This window comes from Salvia hispanica, chromosome 4 (genome assembly GCF_029641045.1).
Source record: "Salvia hispanica isolate PSC_SH4W2 chromosome 4, Shi_PSC_v1, whole genome shotgun sequence".
Lineage (NCBI taxonomy): Eukaryota > Viridiplantae > Streptophyta > Magnoliopsida > Lamiales > Lamiaceae > Salvia > Salvia hispanica.
In genome coordinates, this window is record NC_142695.1 from 37,717,030 (window position 1) to 37,734,394 (window position 17,365).

A 17,365-nucleotide genomic window follows, 5' to 3' on the forward strand; every position below is an offset into this window, starting at 1 on the left:
ACTCAACACATATTATCACATAACATCACTTTCAATACTCTCTCACTTTAATCACAAATTTCACATCATGCTTGGAATTTAAATAATTGCAGTCACGTAAAATGATGCACAAACCGATATATATATATATATATATATATATATATATATATATATATATATATATTAAATCGAAAGCTCTTGAAAACTTTAGTTCGAAACTCCACCTCGATCGTTAAAACCTTGGCTTGTATTCCAATCCGTTCTCGAAAAACGTGCTTGAAGTCACCCATTATTTAATGTACTCCGGCGCAACATTCCACCTTATTAATTTGGCCAAAACCAAATTAACTCTAATCTCCTTACGTGAGATTCCAGAATGGGATTGAAATTTCTAATCTCTTCCCTCTCTCTCAATTCCTCAAGATCGGTCTCTTCTTTCTTTTCTATATCGTCTCCTTCCGTCTAGCCATCGTCTCTGTCATGGCACCACTTCCTCGTTTCTCTCTGCACAGCCGCACGCAGCGCTGCTGCTGTCCTCTCCGTTGAGCGTTGCCGTCGCCATCACCGCCCTATCTTCCCCTCATCTCCGCCACAGCCCCGTTGCTGTCAAAATGCTGTCAGCATCGTCGCTGCTGGGTCAGCCGCTGCTGCTCCAGATCGAGACAGCCATCAGCCGAAGTCTAAGCATCACCGAAACCATCTCACTCTGCTCTCCGTTCACTGCAGCGCTCCAGCCGCCGACTCACTGTTATGTCGTGCCCTGATCAACTTCTCTCTCTCAATCTTCGTCGCCATCCTCGCAACACAGCCGCTGCACTTCCGCCGCCTCGCATCCTCTCTTTTTGATCCGCCAGCCCTTCGCTGTCGTCTCCGGCGTGAGACCGCTGGCATCGTCTCCACTTCATCCCGACTCCCGATCGAAACCCCTATCCATCGCCATCGCTCTTCTCTCCTATTTCTCCCCTCATCTCTCGTTTTCTTCTCTCAAAATTTGGATGTGTGGAACGTGAAACTGAATTGGGAGATATGCATTTATCGACAAACTGCAACTGAAGATTTGTTGGGATTTATTGTGGGATTTAAAAATGCAGGCAGTTGGAAGAGAAATGGGATCGTGGAGGAATATCTCATGCTTTAAATTCTTGATTAGGCTTCTACAAAATTGGGCTCCGAAATATATAGTTTCAAAAGGAAATTGGGCTTGGAAAAATAAACAAATTGGGATAGAAAAAGAATAATTGTTAGCCCAAAAGATATATTCTTCTCTCGACAGATGAAATGAAGCCGAAAATTTTTTTCAGGTGCACAAACGATGTCACTAAGAGAACAAATAAAAAGGTAGAATAAGTCGGGGTGTTACAATCTGGGTCAACGATTGACCCGCCACTGGAAATTTGCACGGTCGACGTTTTCTCTCCCACTTTACTTTAGTATTCTACATGAAAGACAATAACTTGAAATTCGCAAGATGATTTTATATAAGGATATTGACACCTAATATCCCGAAACTTCTAAAACACTGGAAATGGAAATTCAAGAACTTAAAGGAAAGTTGGACGTGATGAAACATATGGGTGGCGATGACGATGCAGTTGTTCAGCAAAAGATAAAGGAGTTCAATGAGCTCCAACAGGAAAAGAAAGAGAATTTGGAGAATATGGAAGATTTAAACGTGCAGTTAATAACTAAAGAGCGGCAAAGCAATGATGAGCTGCAAGAGGCTCGCAAGGAACTAATTGTGATATGATATTTTTTATTTCTAACAAATATGTTTCCAACTGCACCATGCTGATAAGATTATACTTAGTAATTACTTACAAAGGTAGAAGTTTCATCAATGTTAACAATGAAAGGATTGTTGTGTATTTATGCATAGAACTTTGGTTCTTATTGTTTTTTATTTTGAAGATATGTTGATCTTCAAAAACAGATTTGGTTCGTATTGTGTATTCGCTCTATTGAGTAATCTTAGGACTATAAATAGATTTTAGTCGGGCCATGGTTCCTTCCCTCTTCAGCCATGGAAAAATTGAAGTGGATAAATTCATAAATATCTGCAATATAATAGACATATGGGACTTTTCTTGAGGATACAGCATAGTTTTTTAGAATTCGGCTTTGTTTGATGGAACTGTCTTTGTATTTTCGTATGTAATATATTTTCATTTGTTGATTTTTAGCGTTTGGCTGAAATCCTAAGCAGTAGTTGTGTTAATATTGGGATAAAAAAAATGGGTGAACTCGACGAGAAAGCCTTTGAGAATGCATGTAAGCAAAGAAAAGCTGAAAAATCAGGACTGGACCAGGTAGCCCGAAAAGGCTTATAAACTTCTCATACATTCTTCCAACGTGATTATATGTCGATAAGACCAGTATCGTAGATATGCATTGCAGCCACATTGGGATGTCTTACATAGATGTTCTCGACTGAGACACCAAAAAACATCATAAATCTGTAAGAAAATACAAGTAATTGTTAAAAATACTAACAATGCTATGGAGATAAAAAAAAATCATAAATTTGTAAGAAAATACAAGTAAGTAATTATTAAAAATACTAACAATGCTATGGAGATAAAGTCTGATTTTGAATTTTTAAACACTTCCCATAATCCTCAAAAGCAGCTGATTCATTCCCGTGGCAGAGGGAGAATAGAAAAAGGGGTACAATTGTACCCCAAAATATTCAATTAATACTATGTACGATCCATTAATAAACAATTGGCTGCAATGGCCTAGTGGTAGGATTCTTGCCTTTCTAGTTTAGGCTTGGGTTCGAACCCCAATAGCAGCGTTTTATGATTTTCTTCTCTTTAGATATTAATTTATTGTTTTACCCATTATTAATTCATTTATTTAAAATCCAAGATGCATCTAATTTCTATTGAATCAGTTCTTTTAAATATTCAGTTAATATAATAAATTTTGATATCTTTTCATTATTTTCTTACAAAATGTAATACTATTGATATATTTAATTTTTTATATTGTCTACTCCCTCTGTCCGCGGATAGGAGTTCCATTTTTCCATTTTAGTCCGTCCGCGAATAGGAGTCCCGATTCACTTTTACCGTAAATGGTAATAGAACCCCACCTTATTTCACTCACATTTAATTTAAAACTAATATATACAAGTGAGACTCATATTACACTAACTTTTTTTCATCCACTTTTCTTATCATTTCTTAAAACCCGTGTCGCCAAGGAATGAGACTCCTAATGGCGGACGGAAGGAGTATTTGTCATGCATTAAATTTTTTAAAGTGTATTTATTTATTATTTAGTTTATTAATTTTTTATAATTTTCCAATTATTATCATTTTTTTAGCTAGCGAGTCTTCTTACTGAAAAAATAATACTAGCATATTAACCTGAAGATAAAAGATCGATTTTGATGCTCCAAATCGGTATAATATTATCGTACATCCAGACCGAAATTCCTGAATCCGCCACTGATTCATTGTATTCCTTGCACATAGAGGTTGCTCTAGAAAGAGCAACAGTGTCCAAAGATGAGAAAACCTAAGCCATTTGGTGATATTAAATTCAATAAGCAAAAGAAAATATACGACCATTTTATAAAATTGGTCCAACTATGCATACCACATGCCCAACAAGTAGGGATATCAATCCAATCCGAAATTCGTGGATCGGCCCGAATAGACCGGTAAAATTAGTGGGTTAAGGCTATAATTTTGTAACCCGGATTAAAACGGACTAAATGGGTTGGCTCGAATGGGTTGGTGGGTTAAGCGGGTTGGCCTGATGGGTTGCGGGTCCCCCGATGGGTTGCGACTAGGGGTGAGCAAAAAAATCGAAAACTGGATATCTGAACCGAATCAAACCGAAATTTCAAAATTCGGTTCGGTTTTTTTGGTTTTTCGGTTCGGTTCGGTTTTGAAAATACAAAATTTTAGTTTTTCGGTTCGGTTCGGTTTAGGAGGAAAAAAAAATGAAAAACCAAAAAATCGAATTATATTTTAAATATATTATTATATATTTTTATTCTATTAATTTAGTATATTTTTATATAATGTATATTATATATATTCTATTAATTTTATATTATATATTTATATTCTATTAGTATATATAAAATAAAATAAATTTTATATATAATAATATATACTATTTTTTCGGTTTTTTGGGTTTTAAATTTTGGTTTTTCGGTTTAGGTTCGGTTTTTAAGTTCGGTTTTCGGTTTTTCGGTTCGGTTCGGTTTCAATTTTAGCCTAAATTCGATTTTTCAGGTTCGGTTCGGTTTGGGCGCAAAACCGAACCGAAACCCGAATGCACACCCCTAGTTGCAACTTTTAATTAAAAATATTAAATTTTAGCGGTTTTTTAATTTTGAATTTCATATGGCACAATCATTAGTCTTCTCCATTCTACACTTTTCCACTCCATCCCACACTATTAACTTTCAAGTTCCATTTCGACTCATTATTTCATCGTCTCAGAATCTGCTCTATTGTCTTACTATCACCAAACTCAATCAGGACAAAATTAAGAACTAACCCATCAAAATCTCAATATGTGTATCATTTTAATAATGATTCATGTAAGGTATGATTATTAATTTTCATAAAGAATAAATAAAGAACAATGCCAAAATAATGATACAAACACAAGCATTAGATCAAATTGATTGATTTAATTTTGATTTATCTTTGGTTATGTTGTAGTTGATCGATATGAAAGGCTTCTCTCCAATTGACTAAAACTATGAAAATTAGAAGATTTTATATGATTATAAAACTAAGAAAAGAAAATTTTTAATCATTTTATAGAGAAAAATTTAAATACAAGAGACTATTTTAGAAAGTTTTAAAGCCCTAATAGCCCGATGAGTTAGCCTGAAACCCGGCAGGTTAGGTTTGGGTTAAAAATTTATGACCCGAAAAATTCATAACCCGAATAGCTTGCACCCAAATAGCCCGACAACCCAAATGGATTGGTCCGAATTCAAACGGGTTAGCCCAATTGACCTCCCTACCAACAAGTCGGCATGAATATAATAGCAACAAAAAGTCAATAGATACTTGCAAAAATGAGAGATTTCGGTGAAAGGGATTAATTTAGCTGACCTTTCGAAATATGGGTGCGAGGCATGCGAATTTTTCGGAATAAGGGATTTTCCATTTGTTATGCATTTTCTCTTCTTTTTATTGATTGTTTCGTTCCAAACATTTATTAATTGACCGAATTACCCTCTATAAATTTTAACACAATTTATAAAAAATCATCCGACCCCCCACTCCCACTCCTAAACTGCATGCCTCTTTCCACAAACCTGCCCCACCTTGTTCTCTCCTCTATTACACGCCTCTTTCCACAAACCTGCCCCACCCTATTCTCTCCTCCATTACAAACTTTTGAGAGCTCAAATCGACAAAGCTTCCGCCTTTGAAAGCTCCAATTTCTTCTCCTCAATCTCGCTCCAGCCAATCTCCAGAAACTCATCCGCCACCGTTAAATATGTCCCAATCCTCACATATTCCAGCCCGATCTCTGGCCAAATTGAGCGCAGATTCCTCTCCGGCCTGATCAAGAGGAATTTCATCTCTGGCCCCTTGGAGAATCAGTAAGATCAGCAGCAGCAAGGTACAAGCCCAAATCAAAGAAATGGGCTTTAATCAAGAATTTCAAGGGAATGAAAGCAATCACAGTCAGGAAAGTCACGATCATCAAAATATAGAGCCCCAAAATCACATTTAATCAAGTAGTAGTAATAGCGGGAACAGCAGCACGATCACGAGCCACAATTTGAGCACAGATATGAGCTTGATTGATGAAAACGAAGACGTTGGGGATGATCACATCCAAGAGATTAACAAACAGAAAGTTTCTCCCGCTGCCTGATTTTCTGTTGCAAAAAATCATCGATTTAAAATGGAACTGGTAGTTAGGAAGAGGGGAGGCGGCGCGTGGGAGGGTATGTATAGATTGGTCATGCGTCGCACATGCCACCTTCGTCCTCGTCGGCACTTTTGTCGGTGAATGCACCGTCGATCGTGGAATTTGTTAAAAATGGAGATTCAGAATAGACGGAGAAATCTTCATTGAAGAGAACAAAGAAAACTGCGATGAATTGCAGAAACCATTCGGTGAAGAGAGAAAACGAAAGGAGACAGAGAAGGGGAAATTTACTTTGTTGACTACATTTTTAATAATTGGTTACAACAAATTACAATAAGAAGCCTTATATATAGGCTAAGTAAAAGAACAAAAAACTAACTAATAAACCTAACTAAGTACATTTTATTTTCAATTTCAACACTCCCCCTCAAGATGGAAGCACAAACAAATGCTACCATCTTGGAAAGAAGCACCAAACTAAGAAACTACAAACAGGAAATTCCACTCATGATGCTGCTGACTGATGCTATATCAGTTCTTCCAAACTCTCTCCAACTGCTCTTGATAGGCTAGTGAACAACCATCAGCAGTAGCAACTTCTATGGATTTATTTGTGTAGCAATACATGAACACAACTTAGCTGAAAAACTTGAACTGCCAAATTTGATATCAACCCCCCCTTAGCAGAAAAACAACTTCATCATCATCTCATCAACAAAGGTTGTTAGGCTGCTCAGAAAGAATCTACTTGAGGCAACCATGCTCGAACAAATTTGAATTACTTCACAATCCTAACTGAGCAGTAGGCGTAGATATAAATTCATGACAATTGACAGGCCATTGCAACTTCCAATCCCTACCACAACAAAAAAATAGTAAACCATCTCCCTGCTTGAGCATCACTACCAAAAATTCACCATTTCTCTACAGCTTCATAGATCTTTATATGGCATTCAATCAAGAGTAGGCTCATCACTTGTTATAATGGTGAAGAGAGTTGAGCCAATCTCAATTCAATATCAGCCTTTACACATGATTAAAACACCTCACTCCAAACAACTAGATCAATCTCTACTACAGAAAACCAATTCACAATACTACACCATTACTCTTGGAAAATTCACCAAGAATACAAACAAATATCCTCCCAAAACACCAACCAAGTGGTATCAAAGAAATGGAGATTCAGAATAGACGGAGAAATCTTCATTGAAGAGAACAAAGAAAACTGCGATGAATTGCAGAAACCATTCGGTGAAGAGAGAAAACGAAAGGAGACAGAGAAGGGGAAATTTACTTTGTTGACTACATTTTTAATAATTGGTTACAACAAATTACAATAAGAAGCCTTATATATAGGCTAAGTAAAAGAAAAAAAAACTAACTAATAAACCTAACTAAGTACATTTTATTTTCAATTTCAACAGAATTCACGCTCTATGAGGATATTTCGGTTCTGGGTCAGAGACAGTTCGAAGAGTGAAGTGACAACGATGAACAATTTGCCCCTGGATCCTCTTCTTCAGCATAGCTTAGAAGATGCATTTTGATGTTTGATACCCTATTTCTCGTCCTTGCAATGTGCTTGCCAGTTTTCTTTAACACGAAATTACTGGCAATTTTGCAGTTCAAGTTTTTTTTTTCTTTTACTATGCAGTCTGATAAGTTTGATCCTTTTGAGTGTCCTGATTATTTTGAACATTGATTTAACTCGAGGTGAAATATTTCACTGAACAATATACAGATTCTTATTTATTTTTCTTGAGAAAAAAAAAGTTGGGGATGAGAGCGGAGGAGGGCAGAAGAAAGTTTGGAGAAAAGCTTATTTTTTTTATAAATTGTGTTAAAAATTTACGGAAGGTAATTTGGTCAATTAATAAATGTTGGGAACGAAATAATCATTAAAAAGAAGAGAAAATGCATTAAAAATAAAAAATCCCTTATTCCGAAAAATTCGCATGCGTCGGACCCATATTTCGAAGCCAGCGAAATTAATCCTTTTTTCCGAAATTTCCGAAGCCAGCGAAATTATCATTTTTTCTGAAATTTCTGTATAAAGAGGCTTAAATTTTCCCTCCCAAATAAGGCGCCAAAATCACAGTGGTCGGACTTGCTGAATTAGGGCTTCTAAATCCAACTAAGAAGAATCTATCTATCAAGAAATGGGGGATTATAGAGAGCAGATTGATGAGATCAATGGCCTTTTACTATCAGATGACAAAGCTCGGGCATACTCGAATCTACTACAATTGCAGGAAATATCGACCGCCGATTCTTCCGCCGTGGAGGCACTCGCCGGTTCATCTAGCACCATCATATCCTCCCTCGTCGCGGATATATCCTATAATGATGAAGAAATGTATGTGCCGTTTCGTTCTCTTTATTTTCGAACAAGTCTCATATTTTTGTATTGAAAAATTCATTATTAATTTCTTGTGATTTGCCACTCTCTCTTGGGTTATTATCAGAGCTGCGCAGGCTTTGAAGTGTTTGGGTTTTATGATTTACCACCCTGCTGTTGTGGCTTCCATCGGAGGTAGTTATTCAAAATTTTGAGCTTTGTGATGTTTTGCATCGATTTTCCTCTTTTTATTATTATGTTGATTTTAGAAAAAGTAAAGAAATATTGCACAGCCATACTTACCATTCCAGCAGTTCATAGAAAGAAAAGAACATCAACACATTTGTTGAGGCGTGATAGACTTGGAGGTGTATCCAAAAAGAGAAATTCCGGAAAAAGGGATTAATTTCGCAAGCCTTTCGAAATCAGGGATTAAATTCGCTAACGGGATCGACACATGCGAATTTTTCAGTACAAGGGATTTGGGCTTTTTTCTATTTTTTTTTTCTTTTTTTCTTATTTTTCCTTTCCAACGATTACAGATGGACCAAAATATCCACCTTCCACCCTCCTCCTTCACCGTGCCCCCACCTTCCTCTCTTTACCACTTGCCTCCACCCTCCTCCTCTCTTAACTGCTTCCACCCTCCCCTGTCACTAATTGCCCGAGTGGCTTCTGGCCATTTTATTCAACTCCCAAACTCCAATTGCTATGGTTTCCAAGACTGAAGTAAGATTGTTGTCTTACTTTTATAAAATTAGGGGCCAAATCCGAACAGGCAATTATAAGGAAAATTCATCCACAACAATATTCTACTCTTCAATACAAGCAGTGCATTTCCACAATATTTAGTTTATGCTCGTCTTCTTAGCATTAATTCAATTTAATTATCCATGTTTTCTGGGTTTTAGCAAATTAGGTCTTAGATTTTTGTTCTCGTGAAAGGTATGCATTGAAAGGGAAGAGGAAGAGGGTGGATAGTTTAGTCAATTCACAAATGATATGAAGGAAATAATTTTAAAAAAGAAGAGAAAATTTAGAAAAAAAATCAAAATCCCTTATTATGAAAAATTTGTATGCCTCGATCCCATATTCTGAAAGGTCAGCAAAATTAATCCCTAATTTCGAAAGGCTTGCGAATTTAATCCCTTTTTTTGAAATCTCTCATTGAGAAAATGGAACCTCATTGCTTAATAGCAAGAGCTTATTGTATTAATTTATGAGAAAATGGAACCTCATTGCTTAATAGCAAGAGCTTATTGTATTAATTTAACTATGGGAATCTTTACTGGAGAGATTGGCGTGAGACTATGAGATGAATGTTCTTTGTTTCTGCGTGTTATAGGTCGCGATGCTGATGTACTAATTGACTCCCTGGTTAAGGTCATCACAACAACTAAAATCAAGGTATGTTGGTTTGTTTTACATTATATTTAGGGTTGTGCTACTTTTGTAGGTGATGATTAACAAACTTTTGCTTTGTTGACTGCAGACTGTATGCAATTTAGGTGTGTGGTGTATATCAATCCAACAATTGAGTTCATCCATGTTGGATCAACACTTGCATTCTTTGCTAAGGGCAGTTACATATGCCCTTGACAATCCAATCGGTTCACTTTCAATAACTTTTGAGGCAATGCAGGTGTGTAAGTATTTTCATTTGACAACATTAACTTGCTTATCTTAAATACGTTGGATATTTTGCATAAAGCTTGCTTTGGCCTTGTAACATCCAGAAATCCCGTTCTGTTAATTGTCTTGTTAGGTAAAGATTGAATCTAGTTCTACTACTTGCAAAACTCCGTGGCTTACATCTCCATTATTCATCTTTGTATAATTTTTCCTATCTGACTCATTATGATTTTCATGACGATACTTATTTTATATAATAGGCTGTGGTGAAGTTGGTATCTTCGTTGACAGAACAAATGAGAGAGACTTCAAGTTTGTGGATTCCACCAATTTATAGAAGGCTTGTCAGTCTTGATAAAAGAGACAGAGATATGTCAGAGAGATGTTTGCTGAAGATTGGGCCCTTAATATTTCCTCCACCAGTTTCTCTCTCTAAGGTGCCATGTGATATATAGTTCTTTTGTTATCCATCAATTTGATTTCCTTTCCTTTTTCAAAATTTCAAAGTCACATAACACTTTTAGGTTTTAGCTCGTGTGAGGATATTCATTTGTTGTTTAGAATTTAGATACATATATAGATTGATTAACATTATTTTCTTCAATACCTAGTGCTTTTGGCAACTGATATCCTGTCATTTCAAACATTATATCGTCCGATACTGTCTTCACTTTTTGTCATAAATACTTCCATTTCATACCTTTTTCAATACTTTGCTTCATTTTTTTGTGAAGTTTTTTAACAACTTGAGATGAAGTAACATTGGACTGGCAATATCTAAAATTTTCCATACGTGGAACATTGGAAGCAGGCACTTGCTGTGGATATGAAGAAGAAATTGCTCGGCGCTATTAAAGAGTTGTTGGGCCAAGGCATGAAGATTCCTTGTCTGCAGGCATGGAGATGGTTTATTCGTTTGCTTGGGCCACATGCTTTGAAAACTAAACATTTGGTTAATGAAATGTTGGAAATTCTGAAGCTTACTTTCTCAGATTATGACTCACAAATTCAGATTGCATCCCTGGTATAATGTTGATTCATAGAGAGTTACAAATTTCATTTGCCTTAGGCATGTCTTTTCAATTCTGGTAACTGTGAGTACTTTTTTAACTGGATCAGCTAATATCTTTTTTGCCATATTCTTTCATCATGAAGTAATATTGTTTAAACAAAATTTGATATGATGGAAATGTTTAAACTTCCATTAGGTCTTTTCATCTGCTTGTTCATAGGGTAGTGCATATATGTTGAGATCTGTTTTGTCGAAAGTGATTAGCATGTTTTTCATCAGCATGATTCACGTTTATAATCATTTCTAGCCTTCCCATTTGGCTTTCAGTAAACATATTACTCCCTCCGTCCCGCTTTAGCAGTCCCATTGACTTTTCTGGCCTCTTTTTGTAAAAATAATAAAAAATAGTTAAAGTGGAGAAATGGTAAAGTAAGAGAGACAATTATGTAGATAAGACTCTTCTCTATATTATTATCTCTCTTAATTTACAATTTCTCCTTTTTAACTATTTTTTATTATTTTTACAAAAAAAGGCAGAAAAGTCAATGGGACTGCTAAAGCGGGACGGAGGGAGTACTATCTTCCCCACAGATTATCTTTTGAATAACTCAATTGGCTGAAGCAGTTTCATGGGTAGGTAAATTAGGTTTAACATAAAGAGAAACACTACCTATAAACTAGTTTCTTTTGTTTTAAATAACTTATTCTTCTTTCTCACAATCAGAATTATCTTTTGCAATAGAACAAGGAAGATAGCTTCTTTTGTTGGAGTTGGTTGGTGTTGCGTGGCCCATGTGGGTAGAATTTTTAATAGGATCTCAATTTCTTTCTTGCTCCTTGCAGGTCGCCTGGGAAGGCCTCATTGATGCTTTAATTGAGCTTGTAGTTCTCAACAACACCGAGGCTGAAGCTGAGAGAAATTTAAAAAAGATAAAGCTTATAATGGCACCCCTCATAGGAATTATGTCAAGTAAATGTGATGTATCTGTTCAGGCTTCCTGCTTGAGCACATGGTCTTATCTACTACACAAACTTGAAGATTCTGTTAACTGTCAGTCACTGATCATAACAGTCTGGGAGCCTATTATAGAAGTGGTCTTCCAAGCTGGACCAGATAATAAGAACATCTGGTTGTGGAATTTCTGTCTGGATCACTTACACTCTCTACTACGTGGAGTAAATCAGCAAGCATCTGGCAATCAACATAACAAGGAACCACTACTTTTACCTGATAAAAGTTCCGTAAACGGTCATATGGGTATTGAGAAGTGCCAATTAAGGCATTATCCATTAAAATGTTCACCTTGGAAGCTTTCTCAACTGGAGTTCTTAATTAAAACAATAACCATCATTGTAGATCGAGGATCAAATGAGAGTGTTGATCCTGAATTTAGAGAACTGACAAGTAATGCAGCTCTAAGGTTATTCGGATGTCTGCTAGAAGCAGTTCAGAGAGCTTTCAGATGTGTATCCATTACATATGACAAGGTTATGCAATCTCTTAATACTTTATTCGGATTCCTGGAGAAAATGTGTGATAACATGACTTCAAAAGTTGATAACAACTACTATGATCCTCACATATGCCTTCAATTTGTAAAGATGGTGACTGAGAGATTAGAACCCTCCATTCTTGAGTCTCCTCTCTACAAGGTGGGATCAGAGCTTAAGTGCATTAAAAACATGGAACTTGCTACTGAGACTACACATGGGTTGGTGGCAGATATCTGCTTTAGGGGTCTCGACGATAAGGTTCTTCCAGTTGTATATCTGAGTAACAACTATTTTTCTGTAGTTGCAAAGTCATTATCAAATGCCCCTGAGTGTGAATCTGTGTTTGAGCATTTGCAAGGATATCTGAAGTTTTTGTTAACTTCATACAACCCTCATGAAATTCTTCATGCGCTTACTTGTTCACTTTATAAGAACATCAGGCTTAACACCTTACAGAGCTGGGTAGTTGTAGCTAACTGTTTTAAAGAATTGATAGATGGCAAAAAGGATCCGTCACTATTGAGAATGGAGACTGACAACATTGGTTACTCTATTTTATTGCGCCTCTTGTCGTATCCATTTGCTTTGCTGTCAGTCTCTGATATAAATCCTGAGGTCCAGACTGTCGTGGATGCATGGGATTTGCTTTATGTGTCTGTTGACAGAGCCTCACAATGTCTCCATCTCCCTGCCAAGAGTTTCTCTGTAGATCTTTGTGCAGTACTAAATGGACTCATCGATCAAATTGCATCAGTTGACACCAGAAATGAGCTGAAAGAAAATAAATGCAGTGATGAATTTGTTCTACTCTACGGGAATGTTATGATATGTGTCATGAAGCAAATGGTTTGGGGTATGAGGTCGGAAGCCAGACATTATATGGATTCTGAATTCAGAAAATTCGGCTTCACGAGCTGGATGTTATTAGCAGCTCGGTAAGTGTGAATGCTGTTAAAAAAACATATACTCTTGAAATTACCACATGTTTTATTACCGACCAAGTACAGTTAAATACCTAGTATGCTGTTTTGACTTGTCTATTTTGTGATGGTCTTCTAAACTAAATATGGATTGTGCAGCCTCTCTCTGTAGTGGAACTTTCATCAAGAGGTGGAAAGAGTTTAAGAACCAGCATGATCAATATTATTGTAGATAAATCTGTATTTGATTTTAAATAATAATGGTCTTAAATTTTGGTATGGTGAACATGTACTATTATAAAAGTAAGACTGCTGAGTGCATAGTTGGAGCCTAGGGATCCCATTGGTGTTAAACAAATTTCTGCTGTGCTATGCATCAAACTGAATCTAGTTGTGGCCATTATGAAGTGAGGAATTATGTTACATTGTTGCAATAGCATGATCAAGTCAAAATGTGGAGAAATCTCCTTAGTCATGCATATATGCTTGGTTAAAATATTCTATTATAGGTGTTTGATAGAAAGTAGTTACAAAATGTGTAAAACTCATCACTTCTGGTTTTCTGTCTGCTACCCTTAGTGGTTTCTCACTCTCCAAGTTTTTGGGTGAACAATTCATTTCCCCTTGAACGCAAGTTATCTCGTTGTGCTGATGTGATATATGCTTATATTAATGCGTATTAGACATATAATGATTTAGGTTCTAAGAACCATTCGGTCTTGGAAATTTGAGACTGCATCATCTGTCAGATATTCTTTAATTATCCAGTCTAATTGTTTGTATAGATTTTTAACATCATGGGGATATTCCAGGTTTATGAAGCTTTTCTGGATGAATATACACAGAACTGGCCAATCCCTTCTCTCTGTGGCTTCAAGGTAGACTACAACTCGCCATCCATTTCCATTGATGAGCATGTCTTACATTTGCAATTCTTAATTTCAGATTTCTGGAGGAATTAGTCAAATTTGTTGCATGCCTACACCACAAGGAAGATGTTCTGATATTGGTTGAGGTCCGATTCTCATCTCTGCATTTTACTGTTGAATAAATAAATTTCTTTCCCCTAAACCTCATACCATGCCTTTAAAATAAGTCTCTACATTACATGCATCCATTAATTCTTGACATAGCACTTTCTAACATTTTCTTATTGATTAGGCTTCTGTTCATTTTTCTGCTTTTCCTTCCATTTGTGTTTTCGTAAGCAAATTTTGAATCTATCCTGTTAACTCCTCAGGCCGTATCAAGCCCATTGCTCGAATGGCTATCCGAAATGCATCTTCTCGACAGCAATTCTAGTCATAATCTTCAGATTTTATGGTCTCAAATGCTGAAATGTTTGCAGCAAGGTCAGCCATCAGTCCAGTTCGATTCTTCATTCCTCAATTTCCAGGCGCCGCTCCTTGAAAGAACTCTCGATCACCCTAATTCAGTCATCTCCGCAGCCACAACTAATTTCTGGAATTCAACTTATGGCCTCCAAAGCAAGCTTGAATTTCCTAAAGCCTTAGTTCCGACATTGGACAAGCTGTCCAGAAACGGTAAATTAAAAATATGCAGCAGAAATCACTACGCTACCAGCAGCCTAGACAAATACAAGGTGACGAATACTCTAAAGAAATGCTCAAAGAGAGTTGAAATGTTGAGCAATCCTGGTCACGGATCAAAGGGCTGTGAAAATATTAATCTGGGAGCAAAAAGAAAACGTGGTGAACTGACAGAACACCAGAAAGAGGTGAGACGAGCACAACAAGGACGCACAAGAGATTCCAGCGGGCATGGCCCTTGTATCCAGACTTACACTGCTCTCGATTTCTCTCAAGGAAACGAAGAATCTCAAGATAGCCAGAGATGATGAGAGAAGTTTGGTCATGTGAATTTTGAGTGATTTTTTAGTTTCCAGATTGCAGTTTACTTCAAGCTGTATATGATAGCACCAGACAACTGCAATCTGTTAAATTAAATGAGTTTTAGTAAACTAGTTAGATAGGTGTTGGAAGTTGTAGTTGCAAGTTATAAGTCTTTATCCATGCAAAAGGTTTCATTAGTGGGATGCTTCTTTCTACTTATTTAACTTAACTATACATATTGTAGTTCTGAATTGGCTAATTTGATGAACTTTTTTCTTTTTTGGTTATATTTGGTGTTCATTCATTTTCAACTTCGGAAACTGTTAACGGATTTGGCATTTTTTCAATCTGTACGAGGCCAAAAGTTTTTCAGAGTTTGTGTTATAAATTGCAATGTATTGATATCTCTCTCCTCTCTCTCCCTCTATATACATATTCTCATTTATCGTATTGTATTGTACTTCCTTCGTCCCCTAATAATCGTTCATTTTAATTTTGGCACGGGTTTTAAGAAATACTCCATCCGTCCACAAATAATGGACCACTTTTGTCATATTGGAACGTCCACAAAAAATAGATCACTTTCTTAAAATGGAAAGTTTATCTCTCATACTTTACTCATTTTTTCTCCCTATCTCTCTTACTTTACTTACTTTTTCTCCTCATTTCTCTTACTTTACCAATTCTACATTAAAACTTGTGACATACACAAAGTGATCTATTTTTGGTGGACGGAGGGAGTATAAAGGAAAGTGAGTTGAAAAAGTTTGTGGAATATGGGTCCCACTATTATATACTCCCTCTGTGCGCGAATAGGAGTCTCGTTTTTCTATTTTAGTTCATCCACGAATAGGAGTCCATGTTCACTTTCACCATAAATGGTAATAGGGTCTCACATTCCACTAACTCATTTCATTCACATTTCATTTAAAACTAGTATATACAAGTTGGACATCTATTCCACTAACTTTTTTCCACTCACTTTTCTTAACATTTCTTAAAACTCGCGCCGCTTATAAATAGGACTCCTTATTTTTAGTTAAAATTATTAATTTATATATTCTATTATAAAAAAGTTTTGTGTGAGCTGGCTCCATAGTTTTATTTCTATATATATAATTATATATAGCTATGAGTGGAGAAAGAATACATAAATTAATAATTTTAATTAAAATAATTTACTGATATTTAAAAATATAGATTTTAAATTTAATTTTATAAAATTATATCTGATATTGAAATAAAGAAATAAAGTGAAGGATGACCAATGGGAATTATAAAATAATTTTGAAATAATATCAGATTTAGTACATCATTGAAAAAAGTGAAAATTGTGTAAAGATGAAATTGCCTAGCAGCCCAAAAGGACATTTTCAGATGGAAAAATGCTAAAATGCTCGATTTTGAAATAAACTCTTAGTTCAGGGACTACTGTAGATAATTTTAAAATCCAAGAATTATTGACGAGATAAATCCAAGGAACCATTTTTATAGTTCAAACTTTAAAATAAATAGAAATCACGATCTATTCTTTCATTTCATTTAATGATACCAAAGAATAGCTTAAAATTCTAATCATTTTACTTTTCGATTTAGTAAACAATGTACAATGCTTTAATTGTAAGTTGAGCAAACAAAGAATTTCGTGCAAATAATTATTGAAAATTAATGGTTTTTAAATTAATTAGTGCACCTATAATATTATCCACCTAAGTTTATCAAAGTCAAAGAGGAGTAAATGTTTTGTTAAATAGCCTACATGCCGAGTATTAATGTGGAAGCAGCTACAACAACTCTGATTTATTGATTTCCCACTTCTATTCAACTAGATGCGCATATGCATTTGAATTTAACTTATTTGAACTTTGTATGAAAAATTGGGACATACTCCCTCGTCCCATAATAAGAATCATATTTAATTGGGATATGAGTTTTAAGAAATATATCAAAAAAATTGAGTTAAACAAGTTAGTGGAATGTGAATTCCACTATATATTAGTTTTATACATTACTTAATAAAATGTGTATGGAATAAATCGGTGAAATATGAGTCTAATTACCATTTATGATAAAAGTGAAATATAACTCTTATTGTGAGACAGACAAAAAAGCAAAATAGAACCCTTATTATGGGACGAAGGGAGTAAATAATTATATATAGGAGAGTGTTAAGGTGTCACCACCTCTTAAAGTAACAGCATACCAACATTCCTAGCCAATCATTTGTACACGTGGATGAATAATCAGCTGCCATGTGACAATAAAAAAATGT

At 35.6% G+C, this 17,365-nt stretch overlaps 1 protein-coding gene across 2 annotated transcripts; it reads left to right on the forward strand.

The window, feature by feature from the left end:
- The first annotated feature begins 7,945 nt into the window (after nt 1–7,945).
- Nucleotides 7,946–15,380, forward strand: LOC125193104 (uncharacterized). Of its 2 annotated transcripts, XM_048090844.2 has the most exons (10): nt 7,946–8,200; nt 8,310–8,377; nt 9,528–9,589; nt 9,675–9,824; nt 10,075–10,251; nt 10,626–10,838; nt 11,670–13,255; nt 14,053–14,118; nt 14,186–14,255; nt 14,481–15,380. In XM_048090844.2, exons 1-10 carry the CDS (start codon nt 8,004–8,006, stop codon nt 15,096–15,098), a joined length of 3,207 nt encoding a protein of 1,068 aa, XP_047946801.1. In that variant the 5' UTR covers nt 7,946–8,003; the 3' UTR covers nt 15,099–15,380. The 2 variants fall into 2 exon arrangements, with proteins under 2 accessions (XP_047946801.1, XP_088925891.1); XM_089069765.1 differs by lacking the exons at nt 7,946–8,200; nt 8,310–8,377 and adding an exon at nt 8,739–8,911.
- The last annotated feature ends 1,985 nt before the right edge of the window (nt 15,381–17,365 follow it).